The sequence below is a fragment of the Eucyclogobius newberryi genome, unplaced genomic scaffold, assembly GCF_026437365.1.
Source record: "Eucyclogobius newberryi isolate DKJ021-1_F unplaced genomic scaffold, fEucNew1.0.hap1 SCAF_3, whole genome shotgun sequence".
NCBI lineage: Eukaryota > Metazoa > Chordata > Actinopteri > Gobiiformes > Gobiidae > Eucyclogobius > Eucyclogobius newberryi.
In genome coordinates this window covers 11,475,209-11,499,768 of record NW_027315945.1, presented here as the reverse complement: position 1 = coordinate 11,499,768, position 24,560 = coordinate 11,475,209, and the positions used below count along the sequence as shown (strand labels likewise).

The window sequence follows — 24,560 nt, the reverse complement described above, 5'->3', positions numbered from 1 at the left end:
AGTCCAGTGTAAAATCAAAGGCAATAGTTTACTGACTACAGCCAGATCAAACCCACACATTGGCATTACAAGCACATATTTATACACAAAAAGACTGCTCCCCCTCCTTTATCCATGACGTTCTTTCACCACACCCTGTTTCATCCTCTTGGAGTGAGCTCAGGTCTCAGATCCTTCTGCTTCTTCTCAGGTGCAGCCTCTCTTCATCTTCAGCCTCTCATACCTTACCACATCCTCTCCTCTCTTAGACTAAGCATAGCTGGCATTCCCCTGTCACACTACTTATAAAAAAGCACTCTTATATCTAGCAGTATTAAGTATTATAATCATTTTTCAACAGTTTTTCAGCTACTTTTTATGTTTTTGGTCTTGAAATATAAAGAAGATAGAAAGTTCCTCTAAATTCATGTCTTACCTACTCTAGTCTACTCTATTCTCCCGCTCTAAGAACATCCTGTCATAAACTAGACCCATGTACAACACTACTGCGTACACTGCAGCTTCAGTGGTGAGTACAGGCCAAAACCATCCTTCTCCATAGGCAGCCAGATGCTTCCCTCACAATTCAGAGGAGAACAGAAAGATGGACAAAAATTAAACCTCAATAGCAAAATAGCTATGTACAATCTGTTATAGAATCATGCTTGTCTTGTGGTCTTGTTTTCATAGTTTAAAGCATTTGTAAAGCAAAATTACAAAAGTAGCATGAGGTCAGCAACAAAACATACAAGTGAACACCTAACATTTGTCCAAAGGTTTGATTATTTTTACTGTTCCTCTTAAATGAGCGCTGCTGTCCAGAGGATGTATTATTTGCCTACAGATCTTCCTCTGACGGTCCGTGTGCTGTGGCCCTGAACTTCACCTGGGACCTGCACACATCAACCTCCACCACTGACTCCCTTCTGTCCGAGCGAGGAGGACTCGTCTCCGTTTGTCCCACAGCAGTGTCCTCATAGATGTCTGACTCCCTTCTGTCCGAGCGAGGAGGACTCGTCTCCGCTTGTCCCACATCAATGTCCTCATAGATGTCTGATGTTTCCTAAGATACAAAAGTCATGATAAAGAGATGTGTTTAAATGCAGGCTGCAGGAACCAGTATCTCATTGCATGCACGGTGAGTCAGGCTTTTTGGAAGGAAAAACACATTTGCTAATTTTGTTGGATGAACATTTTATTGGGTCTAATTTCTTTCATTTCTAGCCTTCAGAATGCAGCCGTTATTAAAGCAGAATTTAGTTCAAATGTTCTATTATTTTTTTCTATTGCCATTATCTATCTGATCTCTATAGTGTTTCAAGGTAACGGTTGTTTTTTGATGTTCCCTCACAAGCTTTGTCCTCGAGGTTGTTCTTGTCCTTTGAGACTTGAGTAATCAGAAAATCCCTGTTTTCACCTAACCCCGCCCACATTCTTGAACTCTATTGTGATTAAGACTCCAGGTTATATATATTAACAATGTTCTGCAATGTCATGTAAACAATTTTCAAAAATAAAAGCACAGAAATTAAAATATTCTGCTTGTTACAAAGAAATTTAACTTTGAAGAGTTTTTGAACAGGAAGTTAATGGATTTGTTTCTATTATTAAGTCATTTTAGAATCTATAATAGCTTGATAATAGAAACATGTCCATATTGACTCATATTTTGCAGCTCCAACGCAAGATTTGTAGACTTTGTCATTGAATTTCTTATAATTATAATAATCTGCCAAATCTCGCTGAAGTTTGGGTTCAGGTGATGATTGTGCCATGGCTCACACATCACTGATGGAGTCCATCAATTTTAGTCTCACATCATAGTTCCAGTTTTTGACAGTAAAATACAAATACAAACTCCAACATCCTGGTACAGCCCAAACCCCTCTGCCTGTATTTGTTTTATTTATTGTGATGTGTTTTAAAGTGTTTCTCCAGTGAGACTTGATGGTGAATGTGTTGAGCCTTGTCAAAGAATCATTTCTGTCACAGACAATTAAGTTTATCTATTGTAAAATGTACTGTACTGTCAAGAGCAGTTCTGTGGATCAATTTAAATATTAGATATAATTTGATTCTTGATCATGACCATTTGCTGAATGTCTCTCCCCGTTTTCATGCTAAAACTGTCCTCAGTGGCATCTCCAGAATTGATTTTGAAACTATGGTGGCGGGGCACAACCCGAAAGAGCGACGTGGGGCCGCCCTCCCGTGGGCCCACCACCCACAGGAGGATCCATAAGGGGCCGGTGCAGAGAGATCTGGGCGGCAGTCGATGGCAGGGGCCTCGGCGACCAGATCTCAAGACACAGAGACTAACTCTGGGGACATGGAATGTCACCTCGCTGGGGGGGAAAGAGCCTGAGCTTGTGCGGGAGGTTGAGCGATATCGACTAGATATAGTCGGCCTCACCTCCACGCACAGTTTGGGATCTGGAACCCATCTCCTCGAGACGGGCTGGACACTCCACTTCTCTGGTGTTGCCCGCGGGGAGAGGCGGCGGGCTGGTGTGGGCTTGCTTATAGCCCCTCAGCTCAGCCGCCACGTGTTGGAGTTTACCCCAGTGAACGAGAGGGTCGCATCCCTTCGCCTTCGAGTGGGGGACAGGTCTCTCACTGTTGTGGCGGCCTACGGGCCGAACAGCAGTGCAGAGTACCCGGCCTTCTTGGAGTTCTTGGTGGGGGTACTGGACAGTGCACCGACCGGGGACTCCGTTGTTCTGCTGGGAGACTTCAACGCCCACGTGGGCAATGACAGTGACACCTAGGGAGGGGTGATCGGGAAGAACGGCTTCCCCGATCTGAACCCGAGCGGTGTTCAGTTATTGGACTTCTGTGCTAGCCACGGATTGTCCATAACGAACACCATGTTCAAGCACAAGGGTGTCCATCAGTGCACGTGGCACCAGGACACCCTAGGCCGGAGGTCAATGATCGACTTTGTTGTCGTGTCATCAGACCTCCGGCCGCGTGTCTTGGACACTCGGGTGAAGAGAGGGGCAGAGTTGTCAACCGATAACCACCTGGTGGTGAGTTGGATCCGCTGGCGGAGGAGGAAGCCGGACAGACTTGGCAGACCCAAGCGCATTGTGAGGGTCTGTTGGGAACGTTTTGCGGAGCCCTCTGTCAGTAGGGTATTTAACTCGCACCTCCGGGAGAGCTTCTCCCACATCCCGGGGGAGACTGGGGACATTGAGTCCGAGTGGACCATGTTCTCCGCCTCCATTGTTAATGCGGCTGCTCGGAGCTGTGGTCGCAAGGTCTCCGGTGCCTGTCGTGGCGGCAACCCCCGAACCCGGTGGTGGACACCGGAAGTAAGGGATGCCGTCAGACTGAAGAAGGAGGCCTATCAGGCCACTCTGGCTTGTAGGTCTCCTGAGATCATTGACAGATATCGGCAGGACAAGCGGGCCGCAGTTCGTGCTGTCGCAGAGGCAAAAACCCGGGCCTGGGAGGAGTTCGGGGAGGCCATGGAGGAGGACTATCGGTCGGCCCCAAAGAAATTCTGGCAAACCGTCCAGCGCCTCAGGAGGGGGAAGCAGTGCCTCACCAACACCGTTTACGGTGCTGGTGGAGACCTGCTGACCTCGACTGGGGATGTCGTCGGACGGTGGAAGGAATACTTTGAGGACCTCCTTAATCCTCCAGTCACGTCTTCCGAAGAAGAAGCACAGCCCAGTGGACTCAGGGGCTGACTCGCCCATCACCCAAGCTGAAGTCACTGAGGTTGTTAGCAAACTTCTCGTGGCAGGGCTCCGGGGGTGGATGAGATCCGCCCTTTGTACCTAAAGTCTCTGGATGTTGTAGGACTGTCTTGGCTGACACGTCTCTGCAACATCGCGTGCCTCTGGACTGGCAGACCGAGGTGGTGGTCCCTCTGTTCAAGAAGGGGGACCGGAGGGTGTGTTCCAACTACAGAGGGATCACACTCCTCAGCCTCCCCGGGAAGGTCTATTCCAAGGTAAAGGAGAGGAGAATCCGACCGATAGTCGAACCTCGGATTCAGGAAGAGCAGAGTGGTTTTCGTCCCGGTCGTCCCGGCTCTATACTCTCCATTGGGTGCTCGAGGGTTCATGGGAGTTTGCCCAACCAGTCCACATGTGCTTTGTGGATCTGGAGAAGGCTTTCGACAGTGTCCCTCGGGGTGTCCTTTGGGGGTGCTCCGGGAGTACAGGGTCTGAGGCCCTTTGCTCAGGGCTGTCCGGTCCCTGTATGACCGGAGCAGGAGCTGTGTTCGCATTGCCGGCAGTAAGTCAGACCTGTTCCCAGTGCATGTTGGACTCCGCCAGGGCTGCCCTTTGTCACCGGTTCTGTTCATAATTTTTATGGACAGAATTTCTAGGCGCAGTCAGGGGTCGGAGGGTGTCCGGTTTGGGGACCACAGGATCTCATCTCTGCTGTTTGCAGACGATGTTGTCCTGATGGCTCCATCAAACCCGGACCTGCAACATGCACTGGGACGGTTTGCAGCCGAGTGTGAAGCGGCTGGGATGAGAATCAGCACCTCCAAATCCGAGGCCATGGTTCTCGACCGGAAAAAGGTGGCTTGCCCTCTTCAGGTGGGTGGGGTGTCCTTGCCCCAAGTGGAGGAGTTCAAGTATCTCGGGGTCTTGTTCACGAGTGAGGGAAGGATGGAGCGTGAGATTGACAGGCGGATCGGTGCAGCGGCTGCAGTGATGCAGTCGCTGCATCGGAACTGTTGTGGTGAAGAAGGAGCTGAGCCGAAAGGCAAAGCTCTCTATTATTTACCGGTCGGTCTACGTTCCTACCCTCACCTATGGTCATGAGCTTTGGGTAGTGACCGAAAGAACAAGATTGCGGATACAAGCGGTCGAAATGAGTTTCCTCCGCCGTGTGGCTGGGCACTCCCTTAGAGATAAGGTGAGGAGCTCGGCCACATGGGAGGAGCTCAGAGTAGAGCCGCTTCTCCTCCTGTTCCGGATGTCTCCTGGGCGCCTCCCTGGGGAGGTGTTCCGGGCATGTTCCACCAGGAAGAGGCCCCGGGGAAGACCCAGGACACGCTGGAGGGACTATGTCTCTCGGCTGGCCTTGGAACGCCTCGGGATCCCCCCCCGGAGGAGTTAGAGGAAGTGTCTGGGGAGAGGGAAGTCTGGGAGTCCCTGGTTAGACTGCTGCCCCTGCAACTCGGCCCCGGATAAAGCGGCAGAAAATGGATGGAACAATGGTGGCCAGAAAAGGGGGGTCTATGGCCAGAGTAAATTTTATAATTCAAGTAAAGTTCTATTTAAAATACTGACTGAAATACTGTATTGTAGGTTGTGATTATTATAGCGTGCACCTTTTAGAGAGTATGTTATTTTCACTGTGGCATTCACAATATGTACAAAGGATTCATGGATATGTGTTGGAAGAATGATCAGGGTCTCATTTAAAAAGCATGCGTACGTACCAGAATGCCACATACATCATTTTCCTTTTAAAAAAAATAGTGCTCAGAGATGAAGTTTCTGTTTATTCTGTGTGCAGACTTTAAGTAAAAATTCCACATAACGTTTTATAAATGAGACCCCAGGTCTTTCAGCTCATTATTATGCCAAAACTGCTCCAGTCCCACCTTTTGGTTGTTTGTCTAGTGTAAGCAAACAAAGCAGACCCTTATTACAGGAGGCTCCTCGAAAGCCGGACAGTTAGAATATAATGTTAACATGTTTTTATTCTTTTGCCCACCAGGTGGCCTGAGTATGAGAAAGAACCGAGCAAAATTGCAAATGTTCAGTTAACAACCAATCAGACATGGCCTGACCTCTAGGGTGAAAGATGAACGGCACAACTCGATTAACTCATCTTTCTTCTTAATAGTGACTATGTCTTTGAGATCCGGCACACTCATCTTTAGGATGGATGTGTGTCTCCTCTTTTACTGACCACTACAGTGGCCAATCACATTTCAGAGCAAGCCCTGACCACGCCCCTTGAAGGAGCCCCTGACTGTCCTATAAATCCTTCGGACTTATAAATACAAAAGAATACAATAAAACATAATTAAAAGTAATACTTTTTGTGGAATATAATGATTTTAAGGACTTAGATTAGATCAGTGTTGTAGTTACAAAAAACTATGTCAAATATTTATTCATGTCAGTTCAGTACTAATACCTGAATAAAAGCGTTTGTCTTCTTTGAAGTGCACTATGTGACATTTCTGGCGCCACCTGTATGTCTCCATGGAGATGTTGTAGCTTTGCTATGTTTGCTTGCTGTTTGCAGTTTGCGCCAGTGGTTTAATGGGCCAATCACGCGGCATTATTGGGCCCGCGGGTGGGACTGAAAGCATTGTGGTTTGGGCAGAATATAAAACAACTGAACAGAAACAAACGTGGCTGATGACCGTACTTTGGGCTATTTTAGGAGAAATACAGACTATTTTGTTTTTTAAAAATGTACACACAATGGCACTTTGTACATTTGTGGCTGAGAAAGAAGAGTGTGCTTTTCTGAAGACTGGACTGTTGTGACGCTTTGACCAATCAGCAGGAAGTGTTTTTTGACGTGTTTTCAGACTTTCCAGACTGAGTCATGTGAAGAACTCCACAGAGTGAGACTCAGATCAATCTGTTTAGGTCCATTGTGACTCTGATATTTTGAGCCTTACATATGTGACTAAAACAGAATTTTCTGAGCACTAAAGCCTCAGGGTTAATCAAATATGCAAAAATCGTTCTAAACATAAATATTGAGTGAACTAATGATGAGGAAAAAACAAGGTTAAAAGTTAGGGCAACATTCTAGGACTTTTCATTTTTTGGATGAGCTAATTTTTTGATTCAAATTGTTTATTGTTGTTTAGAGTATATTTGGGGTATATTTTAAAAAAATAGTTACAATGATCTTTGAAGAATTATTCTGATTATTTTGTGCCATAAATGAAATCGATACACCTTCACAACTGGTGAATTCATGATTTTACCTGACTTCTGTTTGAAGTAATTTGTTGAGTTCTTGGCTTGTTTTTTAAGACTCTCACCAGTCTGAAAAAATGAAACATAGGTATAGTTCAAAATATAGCATTATATTTTTAACACATTGTGTCTCTAAATACATACCTGTAAGTAAAAATGGGAACCAATACAATGACTCCTAGTCCTGTCGGGACAAATGAATGTTAGATTACTTACTTTTTTATTTATCTGTGCTTTTTTTACTTTGTTCATCCACTGCATGGTACATAAGTTTAGTTCAATTCTGTGCCATTCATCATTTAACTTTCCTATCGCTTTCCTTTACTTTTCCATTACTGAACCAAAAAACTAGTAAAGTAAATGTTAGCTAATGGGTTTTCAGAGTGTAATTATTACACCTGAACGGTGAAAATACTGGAACATTGGGCCTATAAACAGAAAGCTGAAACTAAAGATAGACGCGATATAATAATGAGGATGAGGATGAGGATGATGAGGATGATGAGGATGATGAGGATGATGATGATGAGGATGATGATGATGCATTCGAGAAGTAACGCAAGTTCTCCTTGAAACGCCTCATTCACTGCAGTGAAGCATCAGCTCTGCTTTGTTCCAGTGCAGACAGTGGACTGACCTGCCCTGGCGGGTGCGGATACTTTTTTAATCTCCTAAGGGGGGCGCATCAGCCCTGACCTACACAGTTATGCCTGTTCTCAATTGGAAGAGGGCGTCCTGTTGGACGTTGGACTTTTTCATCAATTATTCTATTTTGTCCACCATCTTCATCTCCAGCTGCTTGATGCTGTACATAACATAAATGAGTAACCCTCTTATTTCCAGTCAAATCAATCATTCTGACAAGCATCAAGGTCAGTTTGTACTCACAAGTAAAACAAATTACCCTAAAATAAAATGAAAAATGAATAGAACCTATGGATTTTGCCTGGACATTTTTGCTTTATTACAAGTCCCTAAAACTATTTTTTTGTGAATTTACCTTCAGCTTCTAAAAGAGAATTGTCAACATATTCCAATAAATGCTAAAACTAGTGTCTATCAGCCGATCCCTCCAGAAAACAGCTTTACTCATTTATATAATTAGCAAAGAAAATCTAAGCGGGATTTTAAACCTGATTTCCTCTGTGCAGAGCTTGTTTCTACTTTAGAGTAAAAAAGTCCAAAACTACAGAGTCTCAGCTTCACAAAGGCTCCAGCCAGTTGTTTCAGGAGAAGCTTCAGTTTTAAATGGAGGTCATTTTTTTCAAGCATTTTAGGGAAAATAGGCCCCTAAGCAAGAGGGAAAAATGTCCAGGATACTTGGACACCCTTATGGTCTGCTCTTACCTGGCTGAAAGAGGCTGACTGGCTCAGACGCGCTCTCACTGATGTTGTTCTTGGCAGTGCAGTAGTAGACTCCGGGCTGCGTGGACAGCACAGTGTAGTTGATGTTCTCAGACACTTTGAGCTCTCTGCCCTCCGTCCTCCTGTACCAGGTGTAGAGTCTGACCGGGGGGAAGCTGTGGCTGCTGCAGCTCAGAGTCACTGACCTGCTCCCATCAGGGCCCTGCACCTCCTCTGCTCTCAGCACCACAGCCTGCTTTGGACCAACTGAACACAAGATGACACTAACTTGTTTAGTAAAGTAAAAGCAAAACTACTAAAAGTCTTTGTTGCATGTCAGTGACCTGAGGACAATGATATGTAAGTCCAAGTGTATGAACCAGCTCTGCAGCGCCCACAGAACTGGAATAGGGCCAAACATGTCAGGTTTCATAAAGCCATGGACTCAACCAAAGCCAGAGCCACTTATTGTACAGAACAGCTTTGTAGCCTTCTGTGTGCTCCACCTGCACCGCCTCCAGGTGCTGTTAAGTCTGCTTTCACTCTTATGTATCTCCATTTCTTTTATTGTATGTTGGAGACACTATATGTACAGGATGTGCAAATGAAACAAAACACAATTTATGTAAAATATTATAACTTAAACAATTTAAAAATGTCATTGTTATTTTTGTTAAAAGTGAATATTTGCCAAATTGACCTCGTTATAATCTTTAGTGTTATTTTGCATTTAAAGCTTACTTGAGAAAGGCTTGAGAAAATATCTGTTTCAACTGCCACAAATGTAGTGGTCAATAGTAAGTACTAGTAATTGGTAAGTACCAATAAATCCTAATCGTTCTTCTTTCTTAACTCACATGTGACTTGGACTTCAGCTGTTGGAGATGTTGCTTGTCCGACCTGGTTGTGGGCGGTGCACCTGTAGAGGCCACTGTGGTTCACACTGACTGAGCTCACACTGAAGGTGGGTCCTGTGTGCACAGGGGGCCCCTGCCATGTGGGGCCCCTGCTCCAGGTCACTGAGCTCACAGGAGGATGGCTCTGAGCGCTGCAGTGTAACATCAGCGTTGTGTTCTCTTGGACCATCAGACCTGGGTCAGCCTGGACCGTCACCTTCTGAGGACGATCTGCAGACACACACCAAACACTGAGCTCATGGAAGTGTCTATCTTTGGTGAAGAGGAGGGACTCTCAGGGAGTTTGAACCAATCACAACAGCCAACTGAGCCGCTTCAATATTAAAACTATGTAGTGATTGGCTAAATGAATGTGTAGCATCACACCTGCCATATCCCATGACTCCACAGAACAGGCCAGTTCCATCCAGTTTATCACTTCAATATTTTGTCTCCAAACCAAATCCTCACATACACTCACCTACTGTAAGACTATGGACGAAATCATGTCAAGTTCCTCCAACTCCATCACCAATTACCATTTTAGAACTGCTCCTTTTCAGTTCAATACAGAAAGTTAGTCTTCCAGCACATACAACACTTCACTAATCTTGTAGAAATAAATCATGTGATCTGAGAGTTGTAAAGAGAGAGGCAGTGTGTCTAAGGCAGGAGAAGTTTATCTGCCATCAGAACAGGACCTGGACACATGGACATCACATTGTGGGAGTAGGAGTTACCTCACCTTATGTAGCTTTCATCATACAAAATCACATGTACTCTGAAGGCCTAAACTGTTTTACAGGCACCGGCCATTTACTTTTTCAGTTTAGCCATAGTCATTGAGTAAATTAAACCTCAACGTCATAAATAAAAGATTAAAAAGTCAAAAATCAGGTCAAGACTTTGTGGAAATCCTTCAGAAAGTTTCCTATATAAAGGGGAGAAACACAACTTGACCCACATTTGACCGTGAGTGACTTCTTGGTGCTTTTTGAGCCCACACTGTTGTGGGCGGAGCAGGTGTATTCTCCTGAATGGGCCGAGTTCACAGTCACAGAGAAGCTCAGAGAGTTGTGCTCAGTGTTTTGGAGCAGCTCCACTGGAGAACCCTGTGAGGTCCTGCTGAGGGTCAAGGTGGACACTGGAGAACTGTCCACACGACATGTGATGGAGAGACTCTGTCCCTCTGTCACCTCTGTGTCCATGGACAGAGTCAGACTGGTGGGAGCAACTGTGGAGGAAACAACAGAGTCAAACCATTAACACACAATTATGATTATTGCTCAGGCTTTTCATTTATTTACTGACATGAGATGGACAATGTTGTCCTCATTAGCAGATAATATAGGACTAATCACAGTATTTAAAGGCGGTATGGACGATTTTTTGGCGATTTGAGAACGCAGGCGGAAGTGCGCATGCCACTCCCCCGTGCGGACTGATACAACACACACGTGCGTTTGTTTATTAGCACAACGGAGCGCATCGCATCTCTCGTCTCCCGTTGATTTCTGTCCACTTCTGCGTCAGCTCGAACTGTTTTTCTCCGTCTTCATTTTGCCCCGTACACTGAGGGAACTATATTATGATAGATCCATGCGCTTAGGCACGCGGAAACGTGGGGACGAGCCTGACGCGGCTGCAGGTGAGCGGTAGGTGCGTTTTATGATTGATACGTGGCAGGACAAATGATTTATCCACGCCACGAGGAAATAAAAAAATTGCTGAAAAAAATCGTCCATACCACCTTTAAGTCATTTAAACAGCCTCTTCTGAAGACGTTAGTCTGGGGCCTTAGTTTGAACTCATTTTTAGAGCTGAAACATTTACAGACAGTAATCACGGCCATAGGCTGTATGAAAACAATCATCTAGTCTTATATATGCAAGTTACTGCTGTTTGAAACTAATTAATAAAAGATTGTGCTTCATGTGAACATTAAGAGTTACAGAGTCTAATTTTATACAGAACAATTATAAAACATGTCATTCAATCTTGAACTATTCTGTTATATCAAACTAACCATATAGCATAGCATAGCATAGCATAGCATAGCATAGCATAGCATAGCATAGCATAGCAGAGTGACTTACAGAGTACTTGTATACACAGGTCTGTGCTTTGTCCTGGTCCAAGTCGGTTGTAAACACTGCAGCTGTAGCAGCCCTCGTCTGCTCTCTGCACACTCTTCAGCTCCAGGTGCTTTTCAGTTGTTGTCTGAAGATATTTACTCTATTTATACCAGGAGTATGTGTGAGGAGGAGGGTTGGCATCACTGTTACATATGAAGGTCACAGAGCTTCCAACTGCTGCTACTTTGGTTTGAGCGAGAGTTTCAATGTTGGTGTTCCTCGGTTTGTCTGCAATAGTTACAATTACATCATTACTTTTCCTAAAAACATTGAAATAACTTCTATTCTGCAAAAAGTATCTACAGAAACCGCCCAGAAAAATACATCAAACAGACAAACATCTGCCTAGAGTTTGATTGTATTGGATTAACTGGTTGTTAACATTCTTTTTCACAAGTGGAGAGGGGAGTTCTGAAAACTCACACTGAACATCTATGTGCAGAGGTCCTGACTGTGCAGAGGTCACAGTGTTTTCAGCAGAGCATTTGTAAGAGCCACTGTCTTCAGGCTGAAGACTCTTAACATGTGTCTGTTTCCAGGACAATCTCTGCTCATTTTTGTACCAGCTAAAGCTCCGTGGAGGGGGGTTGCTCCGGATCACAGCACAGCTGAGTGTAAGACTTTGGTCTTGTTTATATGGAGGCTGAGGTGGAGACACTCTCACCTCTACAATAGGTGCATCTGAAACAAGAAGTATATGAGCCGAATCAGCTTAACCTGGAAACATCTGTTAAACAAGTGTCTTACATTGAACATCTATGTGGACATATTTGGATCTGTCTGTCCCGTGTTTGTTTTGGGCAGTGCAAACATACGCTCCACTATGTTCAATCTGAGCTGAGTCAGTTTTCCAAATGGCTCCTCTGTGTGAGGGCTTTCTCTGGTTGTACTTGTACCAGGTAAAGACTGGAGCTGGTCGTCCTTTGGCTGAACAAGTCAAAGTCACAGAATGACCCTCTGTAACATTGGTGGAGCTTATTACAGCGAGTGTTTCATGAGGAGCATCTACATAAACCCATGAAATAAAAATGGAACACAATTAACTTCTGTCATGAAATGGATATGACTCGGGCCACACAAAGTGACATGTCCAGAGCCTGACCGAGAGTCAAAGGTTAAACTTACACTGCACTGAGACTGTGGTCTTCTTTATCAGCTGGTGGTCCTTGTTCCCTCGTGTTTGACAGGTGAACTCTTTGCCGTCGTCCTTCCATGAGGCTGTGAAGAACGCTGTTGCAGTGTAACTAACAGAAGACTGATGTGTTTTCAAACCAGACGGAGGAACACTTTCAATTTCCAAGTATGAATCACATGATCTCGGAGTAGAACATGTCAGAGTGATGCTCCGATACTCTTTTACAGGTGCTGGTGTGTAGAACGTGATTGGACATGGGTTTTCTGTGAAGAGGAAGACATTCTGATTATACTGTCTAATTTACTTGAATTTAAAACAAGGTTATTCTAAATGAAGCTTCAATAAATAAAACTGTGTAAGCTCTACAAACGCAGACATAAGTCATGATTCTGAACTAAAATAGAGAGAGGATGTACTTGCCTGTTACTGTAATGACAGCCTTTTCCGTACTCCATTTATATTCCCGATCTTTAGCAATATATCTGAAAAAATACTCTCCACTGTCTGTTACTGTCAGACCACAGATGGAAACACTGCATGTGGAGTATATGTTTGCTAATGTTGTGTCTCCAGTGTAAGTGACTCGTCCTGTAAACTCTGGACTGATGGGACGTTCTCTGGGCTTGTTACTGTAGACAACAGTGCCACTGAAATCATTTATCCTTGTGTCCCATGTTCCATCCTTCATCCAGAACCACAGAGCATCTTCAGCAGGTAATTCACTAGTGACTTTACATTTGATCTCGACACATGTCCCCACAAAGGCCGTCAGTGAGCTTTCTTCTATTACGGCAGAACTGGTTGAGTAGCACGGAACAACTGATGGAAGAAAGACATGAATTTATTTAATTCAACTCACACAGAGACATTTTCTCTTTCATTATCTTCTACCTGTAACGAGGAGAATGAGACAGCTGATTGGATGGGTCCTCATTTTCCAGCCAGCCTCTATCACTATGGCAATAATAATAATATGACAATATGAAAAACAGTGTGTTTCATCTTTACATGAAACTGGCATGAAAACAATGCACTTGTGTTTGAACAGAAATAGACACGTTTATTAAACACCTTCTCATTTGTTTATGATCAAACTAAACTAAAATATATTTGATTCATTTGTGTTTTAAAAAAAAAATGAATTGTGACATTTTGGTTAATTATAGCAAAACAATACTGTTCTTCTTACTTCCTTATTTTCACAGTCATAAATTCTTCCGCACAGAATGTATTAAGAGAGAAAGCCTCTAAAACTGAATTATATCTAAAATGACACTGTAGAAATAGAATTTACTGACCTTTATTTAACCAGGAAACAAATACAAATTTAGAATAAACTGAATTACACTGTACATATCTATTGGTTACAAAAAAGAATGGCAGTTTACAATTGATAATGGCAGATTCTGAGAGTGAAAATGTGAAGACGTTTAAAGAGCTGCAGTCACGGCTGACCGGGATTAAAACAGATTCAAATCCTCATTTACTCATTTAAAATAAGCTCAGTTGATTCTTTGAGAGTTTCCTTGGTCAAGTTGTCAGGATCTTGAACATTATCTGGCCTAAATACGGTGTATTTATTATATAGTGATATCAGCATTCTTTTACCACATATACTTTTCATAAATCATTTGATGTTTATAATTTTCCAGCATTAACTTTCTGGCACAAAAATGTTGTGTTTGACATGAATTGTTGGGATAATAAATGCACTGAGCTGTCTTTATACACGCTCAGACAATCACATTTTCATTTTGTTAACACTGTTTAAGTACAAGCAGTTTTATTTATTTATGTTTTGAAAAGTTAAGAAATACTTTCTCCACTCATAGTAAATGTACCCATGTTTAAAAAAAAGAATGTGTTACTTCAATAATAAAATGACTTACCTTAAAGCTTTTGTTCTGCAGTCTTTGTAAACAGATGTACAAAAATATATATTTTAAATGTTGTGAAATGACTTTTATATCTTTGAGCGTTAAAATTTCCCCAAGAATGTTAAGCAGAATATACAGGAAATGTCGTTCATAGGCTCAGGAAACTTCCTCTGAAGGTGTTACAGAGTGTGCACTTTGTCACACTTGTGTTTGTGTGATTGCTCTGTTCCTGAACACAAGCAACAAAGCAAATTGCTGCATTTGCTGCGTCTTACACTGTTTTACTATTTACAAAAGTCAATGTTAAACCAGAAAGTGCCACAAATTATTAATTACTTTAATACAATTGTCTAGATCCATACAATGAACCCAAACAGATTAAAAAACATAAATAATCAAGAAAGCTCTTTCTTTAGGCAGCACAGCCCTACACACAGATTGTAATGTGAACAATGTGTTTGTGACGGACATTTTACTCATGATACTGTACGGAACTTACGCTTTGGTCTTGTGGAAGTGCAAAGAGGCATAGAAGAGCGAGTCTGCACGTGCCTTTTGATCACTAGTGGCTGATCGGCCCTGTGAAGGAATCAGTGACAGAGTTCATGAGCTGTAAGTGCAATAGCACAGCAGTCGTGGGGGTCAAACGGTGAGATGATTCATTCTTCATAAGCTCAGGTTGTGTGTGTCGTGATACAGATATGTGCTGCAATGTGAAGCTCACTGTAGGTTCAAAGCAGCGATGAAAAGTCATGATGAATTAAAAAAACAGGGAATCTATGAGTTATGAACTGGGAAGGATCAAAATCCTTAAAGGGGTTGCAACAAATGAATCAAAAATCATGACTAAGGCTGAAACAAGAATCAAAACTAATAATAAGTGAACTAAATAATCGTCGGCTAATGTAGTAATTGAATAATTGTTTGGATTATGCATAATATTTCAGTTGTTGAATTTGGAATAGTGTTTTTTATGTTTGATATCATAGTTTAAAAAAAAAAAAGTTTTTTTTCTCTTGGTTCACTGGGGTGCTGGGATATTTCATTTGTTAAATGTTTGATGTTTTGTTCCAGTTGCTGTTGCTGATTTTTCTGGTATGATGAGTATGAAATGATTTTTCCTCTGAATACGGCATTCCCAGTTTCCCATAGAAGTGAAGGAGAGGAGTTCATCTCCAGAAAGAATGCCCACTCTCGCCTTCTAAGGGTTGTGAAGTAGGGGTCTTCTAGCAGGGATGTGAGAGGGGTTGCTCAGTGATATGTCTGAGTATGTTCCTAGAGAGGGGTTGCTCATCCTCCAACTGTCGCTAAGGCCATAGTCCTCCATATATTATTTTATTGTGTTAGTGGAGCGCCAAGTTCTTGAGTTGCTAGAGGTGCTTGAGCGATCAATTGTGGGATTGATGACAGTGTTGAAGTCTCCTGCTATGATGAGGTTATTGGAATTTGATAGCATGGAGAAAAGGTTGTGGAAAAAAGTTGGGTCGTCATTGTTTGGGCCATAACTGTATGCCAGTGTAAATGTTGGCATGATTGAAATCTGCGTTTATGATGATGAATCTTCCTTCTGGGTCTGTGATGGATTGGTTTAGTGAGAACTGAATGTTTTTATTAATTAGAATTGAGACACCTCTTTGTTTGCTGCTGTATGTTGAAGAGTATATTTTGTCAAATTGACCAAATTTGAGATTCTGTATTTCTGTGACTGTTAAAGGCGTAATGGACGATTTTTTTGGCCCAAATCTGAGTCTTATTTCCTCATGGCGTGGACTGCCGATTAGTCCTGCCACGTATCAATCGTAGAACTCACCTACCGCTCACCTGCAGCCGCGTGCGGCTCGTCCCCATGAGAGCAGCATGTTTCCGCGTGTCTAAGTGCATGGATCTATCATAATATATATATATATATATATATATATATATATATATATATATATATATATATATATATATATATATATATATATATATATATATATAGAGAGAGAGAGAGAGAGAGAGAGAGAGAGAGAGAGAGAGAGAGAGAGAGAGAGAGAGAGAGAGAGAGAGAGAGAGAGAGAGAGAGAGAGAGAGAGAGAGAGAGAGAGAGAGAGAGAGAGAGAGAGAGAGAGAGAGAGAGAGAGAGAGAGAGAGAGAGAGAGAGAGAGAGAGAGAGAGAGAGAGAGAGAGAGAGAGAGAGAGAGAGAGAGAGAGAGAGAGAGAGAGAGAGAGAGAGAGAGAGAGAGAGAGAGAGAGAAAGAGAGAGAACCGTAGTTACATATGTAACTTTCGTTCTATGAATCCCGGATGACCGCCAGAGGGCGGTGCTGAAGCACTGAATGACATAATACCAGCTATGTCACGAAGAATCTCAAGCACATACCTCACTGAGAAGGACCCGGGGATTCCTGGAGAACCACACCAAGAGGATGTGGAGCGGCCACATCGACGCTGTAGAATCTGGCGAAAGTGCCCGGCCCAGTCCAAGATGCAGCCTTGCATATAGTTCCCAATGGAACACCCTTCATGGCGGCCCAGGAAGTGGAGACGCCTGTGGTGAAATGAGCCCTCATGCCAGGCGGTGGGGAGAGTCCTGCCACACCTTAAACATGGCGAATCACATCGACAACCCAATGCGAAAGATGCTGTCTGGATAGTGGACAGCCTTTCTTGGCACCACCGTAGCATATGAACAGCTGGTCTGAGCGCCTTATATCTGCAGTTGCCGCAATGTAGGCCTGCAATGACCTCACTGGGCACAATGACAGGAGCCTGTCCCTGCCTTCTCCAACTGGAGGCTCATACCGAGCCAAACTCAAAGGTCGGTTGCAATGAGCGTGGGACAACACCTTGGGCAGAAACGTCGGATTCGGCCATAAGGTGACACCAGAGTCATCCGGGCTCCATCTGAGACTTGTGGGACTGACCGAAAGGGCATGTAACTCACTAACTCTTTTCGCAGAGACCATGGCCAACAAGAATGCAGTCTTCCCAGACAGCCATTTAATGTCCGCCTGTGCCAAGGGTTCAAACGGAGGTTGGCAGAGGGAATCTGAAACCTAGGAGCTCCTAGCAAAAAAAGTGAAACCAAGTTATGACTCCCCACAGTACGATTGTTGACCAAACCATGATGACAAGATATGGCAGCAACATATACTTTCAGAGTCGACGGGGACTGGCCATCATCAAGGAGAGATTGGAGAAACTCCAAGATAAGAGGCACCGAACAGGACACCGGGTCCTGACCGTGGGCAGAACACCACTGGAAAAACAGCTTCCACCTGTTCTCATACTGCTGACGAGTAGAGGCAGCCCTGGAATTCAGAAGCGTTTGTTTAACCGCATCAGCGAGGCCAGTTAGCTGTGGCTCAGACCCACCAACGGCCAAACCCACAGCCGGAGGCGTTGAGGGTTCGGATGCCAAATCCGACCCCTCAACTGAGACAGTAGATCTCTCCTGGCCGGAAGGGGCCACGGAGGGCTGCAACACAGGTTGTACAGTAACAGAAAACACGGCTGTGCCGGCCAGCACGGGGCTAGCAGCAATAGCCTGTGACCCTCTTGGAGAACCCTCTGTAGGGTCGGCCAAATCAGTGGAAGAGGAGGAAACGCGTACAGAAGGCCCTGAAGCCATGCGTGTGCCAGCGCATCCTGGCCTAAAGAGCCCGGCGCCCTTGCCCTTGGGACAACCATAGCGGGCAGTGGGTCGACTCTTCTGAGGCAAACAAATCTACTTGCGCCTGACCAAAAAGGCCCCAAATCGTGTGCACCACCTCGGGGTGGAGGGACCACTCTCCTGGAAGGGGTTTCTGCCGTGAAAGAAAGTCTGCCACGGAATTGCTTTCTCCCGGCAACTACACAGCTCTCAGTGTGGATAGACGAGGCGCAGCACATCTCAACAGATTGCGAGACACCTCGAGGAGCCGAGCTGATCTGACACCTCCCTGATGGTTGATGTAATAAACCGTGGAGGTGTTGTCCGACCGAACCAGAATATGTTTCCCTCTCAGGTGTGGCAGGAGAGCCAGATGAACAGCACGCAGTTCTAAAACATTGATGTGATCCAAGCGATCCCTCTAGGACCAGATCCCTTGAACCATTCTGTCCATACCGCAGGAGTCGGTGCAGGAGTCGGTCGTAACCACCTCCCTGCGACACACCACCAAGTCCATGGGGACCCCTCTCGCCAAGTACTGCCTGTCCCTCCATGGGGCCAGTGCACGCAAGCACTGCCAAGCGTTCGCCTTTGGTGCCGTGTGGCGTCCATGTGGAAACTGTTCAGCCACCGCTGCAGAGGACGCAATGAAAGGAGGCTGAGGGGCACAATGCGTGTAACTGAGGTCAGCTTCCCCACAAGTTGAAGAAACTCGATGAAAGGGTGCCGACTGCCAGGTCCAAAACAAGAGACCTTATTTTGAATATTTTGAAGTGATGGACGAGACTTCATCGACACAGTATCTATCTCTATTCCCAGAAATGTGGCCCTCTGGGATGGGACCAGGTTGCTCTTCCCCATATTTACTCTGAAGCCCAACTGGGTCACAAGAGCCAGTAGGCGAGCTGTATCCCAGATGACTTGCGCTCGGGATGGAGCGCAATTCAGCCAGTCGTCCAGATATGGTAGGACTTTCAGTCCGTTAGCCTGCAAAGGCGCAAGGGCTGCTTTCACACATCATGTGAACACTCTCGGGGAAAGGGAGAGTCCGAATGGGAGCACCCGGAATTGCCAATGGCTGCCTAGATAGGCAAACCTGAGAAACTGCAGATGTCGAGGTGCAATGGGCACATGGAAGTAGGCATCTTCGAGATCTACAGACGTGAACCAGTCCCCGTCTGTGAGTGACTGAAGAACCTCTCCTGTGGTGAGCATGTGGAATGGCAACACCTTCAGGAAATGGTTGAGATCCAAAATGGGACGAAATCCACCTGTCTTTTTGGGCACGAGAAAATACGTGGAGTAGTAGCCTCCGGGTTGCAACAGAGGATCTACTGCCTCGATGGCACCCTTGGCCAGGAGGACGGATAGCTCCTGTGTCAATGCTTGAGCTTTTGCCGGGTCGCTGATCATAAGTCATCTTGACCAGGCCTGACATTTGTGGCGGAATTGCAGTCGATACCCATGAGTCAACGTGGCAACAACCCATGGGTCCGACGCATGAGCAGCCCAGTAGCTGAGCTGCTGATTGGAAAAATATCCGACGACCAACCTGAATGTTTCAGTTTCGTGCCCCTCGCCCCCTAGGGGCCCTGGGGGGCGGCAGCCAGCACTCGAAGGTCTTGGCTGGTGTCCCCGTTGTCGTGGGGTGCCGCAAAATCCCCTGTCAGGACCCTCTGGGGGGTAGCGTACCCCACCAGGCCAACTCTGTGAAGGTGGCCGAAAACTAGGGCCAGCCATCTGGCGTCTCACGGATCGAGGGGAGGGTCCAGCTCTGTTGAGGCCAGAAAGTCTGTCGGGCGAGAGCAGTCCGTTCCAATAAAGCGTCCAGCATCCAACGGCACTAAAGTACACAATCGCTAGTCTTAAAAGTACTTAAATACACAGATTTTGCGGGACATTGAGAAAGCGGTTTACCTGGCCCTTCTGAGACAACACTCGCGACCCACCGGAATGCGGAAGTGGCAGACAAGGGACGCAAGTTGAGCTCCGTAGGTCAATTCTATTAGGCGTGACTTGTCCTGGAAAAACAGGAAATTAAGGCTCTTTTGGGCGTGCTACGCGGAGACCATAAGGAATATTGAAAAAAAATAGCTATCCGCTATTGATCCGACAAAAAAACTAGGGCAAGTCTGATTTGGAAAAAAAAAAGGCACTCATTTCTGATTCGAAACTCCAATCAGAGCGTTTGCCGTTCAGGTATGATCCAAAATATGAATCCCAATAAAAAAAATATGAGTTTAATGTTGTGCCTGAGGTTCCTGCACAGGCCTTACCGGCAGATGACAAACGGACGGGTCAAATCAATGGACCAAATGGCGAAAGAGAATCTGGAAAGGCTGATCAAAACATACAAACTAAACAAAGAAATAAGGAAATTGTGTTATAACAGATGAAGAATGGGAATGTATGTGCAAAATGTCAAGTCTGGAAAGTATTCTGTTGGAAAAATGTATCATGTCAAAGTGCTAGTTCTAGTTCTGTCATTGCCACTGTCATTATTATCATTCATAAATAGTGAAATGAGATTAACGAGACATTACAGACAGCACCAATATTCCATATTTCAGATACATTAAAATGAAAATGAGTGATGGATACCTGTGGAAAGTACTTTTAGCTGCAACTAAAAAACTAAATGGATGACAGCGAGGGAGCTGGTTGAAATAACTTTGGACGTCGGACGAGGCCAATTCACAGGGCCACATGTTATTGGCTCGAGCCATTCCATGGAATGGAATGCGACGAGTCTTTGTTATTGCCTGGTTTCTTATTATTATTATTATTATTATTATTCATGGTTATTTTGCCTCAACTCTGGCATTTTTGACCCCCTGAACATCGATGAAAGTCACACATGGGGACATAAACGCGATCGGCTTGGCCCGAACTCGAATAAAATGGAGCTTGCGAGAACGCCCATCGCAACTAGTTCAAAAAAGAAAAAACATGAAACTCTTAATCTTTGGCCTAGGCACATGAGACTTGGAACAGTGATAGAGCCTTTGACGAATAAAACACACCTGGCAGCATCGCTCTATGATTAACAGGAAGTCAGCCATGTCGAATCAAAGTGGCACCGCCACGTTTGACTTTTTTTTCCCCAAAATCGTACTTGTCCTAGGTTTTTGGTCCGATCGAGCTCAAAACAACACTTTTTGCATCTAGAGACATTGAAATGTAATAAATATTCCCCCAAAAAAATTATATTCCTTTGAGTAACACGGCCTCAAAAAAGGGTTAATTTCAAGGACAAGTCACGCCTAATGGAATTGATCTACGGAGCTCAAATCTCACTCACTGATGCGTTTTATGGTCTGATTGGAAATAATTAATACCCAGGTAACAAATTTACTCTATAGCGCCCCCTACCCATTGTGTGAAAAACTCAACATTGCCTGATTTGATTGAAACTCATGGGTTATATTCTCCTCGAGACTCCATGAAAAAAGGGCAAACAGGTATTGTGTGTTTTTCCCTATTGGCCAGCCTGGGCGCAATGAATGCCTTCACTTCCTCTTCCTTTTTTATTTTGATGGGACATTTCTTCTCGCGCCGCGGTCTTAGCATTAACATTAACATCAGCATTAGTATAAGTATTATTCTTTAGACTTTATTCTTTAGGCTTTATTCTTTAGACTTTATTCTTTAGACTTTATTCTTTAGACGTTATTCTTTAGACATTATTCTTTAGACGTTATTCTTTCTGCCACAACTCGGGTATTTTTGACTCCCTGAACATCAATGAAAAGTCACGGGTCACCGAGGCTCTCTCTCTTTCTCCCTGCTCAGGTCTGCGTTCAGCACAATCTTGCAATTTGTCAGGACAAACTAATATTTGAAACGCAGACTACGCAATCATCAACGGTGAATTACTGAGCGTCGTTTGGTATGCCGCAAAACGCCACAGAAAACATGGACGGGCGGGAAGGCGGTCGCGCGGGAGGCGGTCACCATCATCGCTGCTACCGCGGCTTTAATTTTATGGTTTATTCTTTGGGTTACTGTATTTCCTTGTGATTGTTTTTCATTACAAAAAAAGACCAAATAAACACTGACAAAAGTTTTTGTTAATAAAAGTAAGTGTTTTCATCTCAAAGCTAAAGGGCATTATATCATATAAACCCATCACATGCACCAGACGTAAAGTCCTCAAGCTGGATTAGTTCTTCTCTGGTGCGACTTATACTCCGGTGTGACTTACAGTTCAGAAAATACGGTATGTGCAACTCGCTGTCCAACGCGTGAGTTTTGATTAAGGTTTAAGTAAGTGAAGATACACACTTTTCAGAATACTAGAAATACACAGTCAGCATTGCGTTTCTCAAGCATCCTGTCAGAGAGTTACATTGTAATAAATTGTGTTGTGCATCAAGCAGTAAAAATGCGATGACATGTCCCTCTCACGCCAGCCAAAGGAGGAACCCACATTTGCCCTGAAATAAAAGCGACGTCGGAGCCTTCACCAAGCAGCTCGTGGAAGGAGGAAGACCATCGAGCAGCTCTCAACATGGACCTGAAGATCCTCTGCTGTCTGCTGCTGCTGCTGAGCTTGTGTGAAGCTGCTTCCAAAAGGGGTAGTTATCATTTCATTATTTGTTTTACTTCACAATCTTATTTTATTACAAAAGTGAGCAAACCCTTGATTTGAATCGTATGTGGACATTAAAGGGTGTGTAGCCTAGTGGCCTAGTGTTAATGTGACCACACTGACCACACAAAGTCCTAGGTTTATTTCCAAGCAGTTTTAGGTGCAATCAATGACAAAAAATGTACTCTGACTTTTTGAAATTAAGAGTAAATTAACATTACATTATCAGTAAAAGTCACATTGGATTTAAAAATGTTTACCTTGTAACTGAGGACGAATGTCGTGTTTATGGCATTAAAAAAGGACAAGTAAAGAGCTTAATAGTCAGAGCATTATGTAAACACAGAGCTCCTTAATATTTCATCACTTTTAATGTTTACTTTTCATTAGTCAGAAGCGCCACAGAAAAGCTAATCGCAGAACCAAATGTGAGGCGTTGTTCTTTATTTCTCTTTAAATTTATGTTTTCTTTTATTTTTTATTTTTTTTAAACTCTTATTCTAAAATATTTGATACATTATTTCTTAAATTTTCCTTTGAATTTGATTTAAAACCATTTGTTAAATCAAATCATAATATTAACCCTTATTTAAATCTTTATTCTTTTTAACTCTCTGGGTCCTCCATAATGGGTAGGTTATATTAGTACACTTTTACATACAATTCTACTTTTATTTATGTATATATTACATGGACAGTGCATAATGAGTTAGCCATGAGAACTCATATAAATAAACAAGGTTTTTAATTAAATGATTTTAGTGCCACAGTCAAAGGAAAATGCTTTATCTTTAATGGTTTGTCTCATGTGAGTCGTCCCAGTGTTAAAATACCTAGTACACATTTATGTACATTTTTCTTCTTACTAATTTATACATTTTTCCCTTGTATTTTATTTTTCCAAGGTAAACCACAAGCCCATGGTCTCTTTAAATGGCAAGAGAAGAAAATCGATCACAAAGTGGACCTGAAACACTGGAGAGGTATGCAAGGGCTGATGATTCATTTAAAATGTATATATATTTTTTTCTCACCAGACTTTAGTTTTGTCTACCTGACAATTTTCCCAATTATTAATTATGAATTGTAATAAAATGCATAAGATTGAATCGCAAATAGGATTATTGCGTGTCGTACTCACACGCAATAATGTCACATTCATGTGCATATAACTGATGTAAATAGAGTGTTTATTTTACCATTATTATTATTAGTATTATTTTGTCTTACGCTAGCTGTTTTTATTTTATCTTTATTTTTCTGTGTTCGGTCTATGGGAGTTTTTGTTTATAAGAGTTCTTCTATTAAGAGTGCTTTTTAAACTTCCTATAAGTTATCTGTCCTTTTCCTCCATCTACCTGCGTTGCAACAACAAAATTTCCCCATGTGTGGACAATAAAGGAATGTCTTATCTTATCTTATTTGTTCAACTCTTTAATTGATTGAATAGAATGGCGTATGGGAAAGAAACACTCTGGATGTGGAGATCTCAGCTCTTCTGACTCGTCTGATTCTGGAGGTTTGGATCTTAAGAAATATTATGCAACATTGACATTTATGATCTTTTCCCCTTTAAGTATTGAATGTGTTGACTTCCATGTCCGCTCCGTTTGTGGATAAAGGCATTTGCAAGCCTTTAATGTTGCTCCAACCCTTTCCTCACTCGACTGTTTAAAAGTTTGGTTATCTCGGTGAATTCATGTTTAAGGGAGAAGATTTTAATGATATTTCAGTGGGACAAACAAAAATACAAACAAATTGTCATGGAATTAGACATACACCGATGCTATTCCGTAACACATCGAGAACACAATTCAACTTAGAATATGAAACGACACAGAAAGATCAGACATTTGTATGGCATGCATGGGAGAAAACGCGGGAAATGTGACCCTCCTGCGTCTCACCCCCGCGTCTCACACCATTTTTTCCCATGCTGGTTGGTTTTATTAGATATTCTGGAATAGGCGGGTCACATTTCTCATTGGTCAGCCTCACATCAAGGCACTTGGTATTTTTCCGTAGAGATAAAGCCTGCAAGGGGGGTGC

At 43.5% G+C, this 24,560-nt stretch overlaps 1 protein-coding gene and 1 pseudogene across 1 annotated transcript; both read right to left on the bottom strand.

Annotated features, from left to right (window-relative positions):
* Nucleotides 1–8,206: 8,206 nt before the first annotated feature.
* Nucleotides 8,207–16,838, bottom strand: LOC140374071 (B-cell receptor CD22-like). The gene is made up of 7 exons (XM_072460848.1): nt 16,654–16,838; nt 12,400–12,704; nt 12,022–12,279; nt 11,698–11,955; nt 10,104–10,373; nt 9,101–9,370; nt 8,207–8,510 (listed from the first exon to the last, which is right to left on the bottom strand). Exons 1-7 carry the CDS (start codon nt 16,836–16,838, stop codon nt 8,230–8,232), a joined length of 1,827 nt encoding a protein of 608 aa, XP_072316949.1. The 3' UTR covers nt 8,207–8,229.
* Nucleotides 16,839–17,596: 758 nt separating this feature from the next.
* Nucleotides 17,597–19,333, bottom strand: LOC140374069 (uncharacterized; annotated as a pseudogene).
* Between the last annotated feature and the right edge of the window lie 5,227 nt (nt 19,334–24,560).

Bases quoted from the DNA above. Each gene is read 5' to 3' on its own strand.
- LOC140374071 (XM_072460848.1), bottom strand. From the start codon at position 16,838: ATGAGGGCTCATTTCACCACAGGCGTCTCCACTTCCTGGGCCGCCATG. The intron at 9,371-10,103 runs GTGGGTCAAGTT...GTGTGTCTGCAG, and splicing joins GAAGTCACTCACGGTCAAAT to ATCGTCCTCAGAAGGTGACG. The intron at 8,511-9,100 runs GTGAGTTAAGAA...TCTTGTGTTCAG, and splicing joins AGCTGAAGTCCAAGTCACAT to TTGGTCCAAAGCAGGCTGTG.